The sequence below is a fragment of the Eurosta solidaginis genome, chromosome 1 (assembly GCF_040869045.1).
Source record: "Eurosta solidaginis isolate ZX-2024a chromosome 1, ASM4086904v1, whole genome shotgun sequence".
Taxonomy (NCBI): domain Eukaryota; kingdom Metazoa; phylum Arthropoda; class Insecta; order Diptera; family Tephritidae; genus Eurosta; species Eurosta solidaginis.
Window position 1 is genome coordinate 260,909,880 of NC_090319.1, and position 6,556 is coordinate 260,916,435.

Consider the following 6,556-nt stretch of genomic DNA (forward strand, 5'->3'; position numbering starts at 1 on the left):
TTTACGTTTGCGCGTAAAAGAACGCTTATCCTCGCTTTGGTAATGCTTAGGAGACCCATCTAGCAGCAGTGGTTAAATAAGTAGCTACAGAACAGGGTGTACCTAAAATCGGAGACACAAACCTCTGATGGCCATAATGTATAACATATAGCTGAATCAGTTGCGATGAATAGTGGACACGCACCATTTTCAGAGGTGATACATAGAATTAGTGTAGAGGTGAAACATAGACACATATTTCAGTTACATCTGAGTATAATGCGTATTGAAATTTAGTAGTACTAATTTTATGCGCAGCAATTTCAGAGGTGTATTTAAAGTTTGCCGCTTAGCAGTCGATATAAAGTTTAAGCGTAAACGTCTGAAAAAAAAAATAAAAAATAAATGTGAGGCGCGATAACCTCCGAAGAGATCTAAGGCCGAGCTTCTCTTCCAATTTGCGTCGTGCTCCTCTTGATTTTCCCTACAAATTGGCCGGACGGGACCTACATGTTTTATGCCGACTCCGAACGGCATCTGCAAGGCAGATGAGTTTTCTCTGAGAGCTTTTCATGGCAGAAATACACTCGGAGCGCTTTCCAGTCACTGCCGGGGGCGACCCCGCTTAGAAAAATTTTCTTCTAATTGAAAAACCTTATTTCTAAAATTTTGATGTTGCTTTGCCCGGGAGTTGAACCCAGGGCATACGGTGTGATAGGCGGAGCAAGCTAACATCACACCACGGTGGCCGCCAAACGTCTATAGATGTAAAAAAAAAACACAGTTATTATATAGAACTTATCGCATCCGAACACATCTTTTGCTTACATTCCGTAAAAAAAATACAAAAACACTGATTAAAATGTGAGCATATATGTCTTAAGACAATAACAATGAATTCACGCCGAACAAAGTTTCATGCAATCGTCAGTTGTAAATAATCAGCTTTTTATACGTATGCAATGAGAACTTCAATCAAAAAATGTTAAGTGATATTATTTAGTTTCCAACTCGACAAAAATATAACTTTGAGTTAAAAAATGTTGTAGTAGGTAGGAGCGGAGCAAAATACGCCGATTGGAATAAAGTATAAACACTGCGTCAGCTATGAAAAATGCCGTCAAAAGCGTGATCGCACGCGGGGAAAATTATTTTATTTCTAATTTTTTTAATGTGTGATCTGTTTATTGGTTCATGGGTTTAATGGTTAAGAGTCATATAAAAAATATGTTTTTGCATACTTTGGGTTGCCCTGTTTATCACACACCCGCCCAAATATTTAACCTTTGCTAAGCTTTCCAATGACATACGCCATATGCATGTACGAGTATCTGTGTGTTCCGTTTAATTTTTTTCTTTTATTATTTAGATCTGCAATTATATACTACCCACAAATTTATTTTTTTTAACCGTATACATAATTAAGAAATCAATCACAATAAGCCACAAAATATGTACTATTTACTTAATTATATTTACCTACATACTTACATATAGAAAAAACTAAAAAAATGCGAATATTCAAAATATTATAATTTTAAATTATATTAAATTTTATTCTAAACAATAATAAACAATTCTTATAATATAAACATATACGTATAATTAATTAGCATTGAAATTCTACAGCTGTTCATTGTTTATCTCCCTTATGATATACGCTTAACGCATAAAATTCTGGCAGCCGATACAATTTGATACGGTTTTCACTAAATTTGCCATTTGTCAACGCCTTAACATTGAATATATCTCTCATGGTGAGCTCATGCGGCGCGTCAATGGTTTCATCATACAAATCATTGGTGTTTTGTTTTTTTGGTCGATAGGCTTTACGCTTCAATAGTTTTACATAAATTATTTCACTGTCATCATTATCATTATCAACATCGCCCAGTTCACGTCCTTCGAGTGGCGAATCTTCTGCTAACGGATAAAGTAATATTGGTTGAATGGATAAAATTTCGTTGGGATGTGGTGCGTAGTCCATTGCATCAATTATATTTAGGGTGTCGATAGAGGGCACTGGTAGGCTTGCAGCGATAAACAAATTTGCCAACAAATATATGATGACACTGGTAATTTGGTTAATGATAAGCTACGTGGTTGTTGGATGGGAAGAAAATGTGAAAGAAACTAATTAATAAAATGGATGTTTTTAAGAGTAGGATTGTGTTCATTTGTATACCCAGCTGTACTTGTACACAGGGTATTATAACTTTGATTGGATAAATTGGTATTTTAGTATAATGGAACTCTTATATATCTTTATTTATATCTTTATTATAAAATAAAAAGGGAAATTGTAGGGAAATCCCCAAAAATTTCCAAATTTTTTTTACACCATTGGAACCATTTTGAGGACCTGATAAAGGGTAACAAGTCCTTGTTGTCATACTCCACGACTTGGCGTAGATTATCCAGAAATGGAGCTCCCAGGAAGGACTGTCTTGCCTTGGACTGTCTTGTCGCTGCCTAACCCCCAGCGGGTTAGGGGGCCTAGAATATACCCGCGGTAGGTATGCCTGTCGTAAGAGGCGACCAAAATACCAAATTGCGCAACTCTCTCAAGGGGTTGCCAGCACATTATATAACTTCTGCAACCCAACGTCAACCTCACCTACCCGTGGCGAATCCTGTTTCATTAACAGCAGGCTCTGGCGACCCCGAATTCCTGCTGGATCTAGAGGGTGGGAGGGCGGATGGATAGAAGGATTCATGTGGTCATACCAAATCGTTCCCGAGATGGTCGGGATGGTACCTTTATGATGCTTGTTAACGTAACGTACCGCATCTGCATTCGGCAAAGGACCATCAACATCGATAACACTCCCCAAAGCCTTCGGGGAATTTTCTTATCGCTACAACAACAACAACTGTCTTGTGTCACTTAGGCAGTGCAGATGAGGTGATCCACCGTATTCTCCTCTACATTTCCTTTACAATTCCTGCAGCAACAACTTCCAAACTTTCTGGGTGCATACCAATAAGGCAGTGCACAGTTAGTACTCCAACAACTACGGAAATTTTATCCCTACTCACTTTTAGATCCCACTTTTGCCGGGTTGCTTAGATGCACGACATCCCGATGTTAGTAGCTATCTTTCCTTGGACTGATGGTACCTCTCCTCTTTTAGCATTGCTTGCATGCGGCAAGGAGCATATCTAAGCATTCTTTTTCAGTAAGAATCTGCCTGTATTTGAGGTGTACACGGTTCTTATTTTGAAGAGATAGGCAGTAGTTTAGTGTTAGTTCGGAAGAGATTTGATAGCCGCCTGCATATCGTTGCCGACACATTGCGTTCCTGTCCTTATTGAGACTTCCATGATGGCTGACACTTCTGCCTGTGGACACTACAGTTATCGAGTAGTCTGAAGGAAAGTTGGTGATCTAGGTCCCTTCAGTACACTTCTCCTCCAACTCTACCGTTAAGCTTAGAACCGTCCACGTATATGGAAATGCTGCCGTCAACAGCAAGGCACCTATCTGACTTCACCAATCATCCACTGTTCTTGTCGCACAGTGATCTGCGCAAGGAGAAAAAAACTGTATTTTGTTTAGCATCCTAGAGTGTCCTATGGTTTTAATGTTCCAAGAAAAGGATGTCAAGAATGAATCGTTTGCGTCTCAAAAAGTACGCACCGTAGGCTTGCTTTGTAATCGACACCTTCGAATTCAGTGCAGAAGTTTCTCCAATTCTCTCTCTTTGCCTATCTCCGGCCTTTTTTTGTGGTTTCTCTGTTTATCTTTGTGTTATAGCCATTGTGAGCTTTGAAAGCTTTTAGATCTGTTGACCCGTTTTCTATAGTATTTGAGAGATAAGCTTTTGCTGAGACATTTGAGATTGCCGATCGCCACCAGATCCTCCAGCTGCTCCGTTGACGAGGGGCTTTATGAGAGCAGTGCCGGCAGGTCTCATGCTAGCAGTTCATTATGAAGTTCCTAGTATGTGTTCGAGAGAAAAGTTCTTCGAAAGATGTATGGACCTCTACGCGTTGGCGATGGCGAGTACCGAAGAAGATTTAATGATGAGCTGTACGAGCTATACGCAGACATCAACATAGTCCAGCGAATTAAAACGCAGCGGCTGCGCTGGCTAGGCCATGTTATGCGAATGAATGATGATGCTCCAACCAAGAAAGTGTTTCTATCGGAACCCGCCTATGGAAGCAGATATAGAGGGCGGCCCCCACTCCGTTGGAAGGACCAGGTGGAAAACAATTTAAACTCCCTTGGTGTGACCAATTGGCGCCGGTTGGCGGAGCGAAGGAGAGACTGGCGCGCCTTGTTGGACGGCCATAACCGTTTAGACGGTTAAGCGTCAGTTAAGTAAGTAAGTAATTAAGTATGTATTACGTAGGTTACGACTCACAATAAGCTGGTCAATGAAAAATTCTAACACTACTTCAATATAATGGGGTCTGAAAAGGAGTGTTCCTCAAGTACTCGCCATATTTAAACCCATCCATAAACTCTTTCGCAACAAACAACGACCCTTTTGGGTATTTAAAAATAAAAGATGGTTCAATACCTAAATTGCAACGATCGATTTCTGCTGTAGTTCAAACTATATTTGAGTATAAATTACTAAAATCAAATAACTTTCCAAAAGTTGAAAATACATGATGCCATTTAAAATTGTGGTCTTATTGTATGGCACACCACTGTACTAATGCGCATATTATTTACGATTTTCTTTATATAAGGCTAACGGCTTTGTCAAGCATTTACTTAGAATGTATTTGGGGGACAACAACAGCTTTAAAAGATTCATTGCAGCACAAAAAATCATTGCAGCATTTAATAATCAAACAGGCGATACTCGACAAAACGAAATTGGTAAAGTGTTTTACAGTCAAGGCGGTGCCAGCCATTTCGGGTAAAGCACACACTTGTTGTGAAATCAGATAGAGACCTTCTATTTCTCTGCAACCAAAGATGATAGGAATCATGATGATTTATTCACATATTATGACGAAGGCAGCGCAATGGGTGGGCTTTGACTTGCTTCATGATGTCCTATGGTATCACGGAGAAAATTTCTGTCAAATATTACAAATGCCATCCTACCTTATTTGAGTAGAGGTATGACGGGAGGGTGATCTTTGTGCATGTAGAGAGAAATTAGCCTTTTGATACTCTATAACAGAATAACAAGTCTAAACTGGCAAAAAAAAAAAAAAAAAAACGGGTGTACTAACAAATAAATATAATATGAAAATGCTGTCGAAATTGTCCGGCAGTGATGTAATGATTTCGAAAACAATTTCGAAATGATCGGAAAATAGTCCAGAGTTGATCCCGAAAACACGTGCGAAACTGCTGAGAAATAGTCTTGAATGCTCCCAAAATATACTCAAAATGATAATGAAATATTTCCGAAATGATCCGGAAATAGTCCAGTAAATGTTCCTAACTGGTCTCGAAAACAGTTCTGAAATGTTCCTGAAATAGTCCGGCATTCATTCAGAAATGGCTGTTTAAAACAATCTCAAGTTATCGGTCATTATAAAGAAAAGTTAAACTAGTTTTGACTTTTATAATAAATCTGATTATTTTTTTCACTCTTATGATAAAAGTTAGACATAAATAGGTATATAGTTTTAACTTTTTTCTTAGCGAAATCGCTATAAAACACTTATTTTGAATTAAACTTTATTAACTCTTTTGTACCATTTTTTTTTGGCAGCTTCTTAACTTTTCTAATTTTATATTGAAAAACGAAACTGTTCAAATTTCGTAATATCACTTCATTTATTGCGATTTCAGCATTCACAAATTAGGCTTTATCCCATAAATATTATGCACAAATTACAGGCAAAGAAACAATACTCGTACCCGCGTGATGTGCGCGCCAAAGTCAAACGTTGACTGATGGCTTTACGCAAGGTCGTTGTTGTAATTTCATTTACCGCAAAGCGCTTGCGCAACGTCGCACAGAAGTCACCACAAAGCGAGAAATAACATAAACAACTTAAAACAAAACAACTATCATAGCCAAAATATAGAAAAAAATCAGTAAGTAGTAAATACTCCAAAAAAATGTTTGCGAATTGCAAATGACAATCGTCTTAATAGCTGGCTGCACCCAATTATACATATGCACATACATATGTACGAGTCCATATTACGGTGGTACCGAAAATTGAAAGGGAAAGTCTATTTCGCATTATTATTATTAGATGTAAAATTATTAGAAACATGAATCGCTTGATGACATCAGAATTTTATCACCAATGGTCTTCCTTTCAAAGTGATTTCATATGATCCAGGAAATAGTTCCGTAATGGTGTTGAACGTTTGCTCAAAACAGTGAAATAGTCCCGAATTTATTTCTAATGTATCGCACGGTGGCGGCCACCGTGGTGTGATGGTAGCGTGCTCTGCCTACCACACCGTATGCCCTGGGTTCGCGCCCCTGGCAAAGCAACATCAAAATTTTAGAAATAAGGTTTTTAAATTAGAAAGCGGGGTCGCCCCTCGGCAGTGTTTGCCAAGCGCTCCGGGTGTATTTCTGCCATGAAAAGCTCTCAGTGAAAACTCATCTGCCTTGCAGATGCCGTTCGGAGTCGGCATAAA

The 6,556-nt window shown here is 38.7% G+C and overlaps 1 protein-coding gene across 2 annotated transcripts; it reads right to left on the bottom strand.

Moving 5' to 3' along the window:
* Positions 1–1,343: 1,343 nt before the first annotated feature.
* LOC137242536 (uncharacterized) lies at positions 1,344–5,958 on the bottom strand. 2 transcript variants are annotated; one of them, XM_067769818.1, is made up of 2 exons: positions 5,816–5,958; positions 1,344–2,074 (listed from the first exon to the last, which is right to left on the bottom strand). In XM_067769818.1, exon 2 carries the CDS (start codon positions 1,964–1,966, stop codon positions 1,613–1,615), a length of 354 nt encoding a protein of 117 aa, XP_067625919.1. In that variant the 5' UTR covers positions 1,967–2,074; positions 5,816–5,958; the 3' UTR covers positions 1,344–1,612. The 2 variants fall into 2 exon arrangements, with proteins under 2 accessions (XP_067625919.1, XP_067625914.1); XM_067769813.1 differs by having other exon boundaries at positions 1,345–2,074; positions 5,651–5,947.
* Between the last annotated feature and the right edge of the window lie 598 nt (positions 5,959–6,556).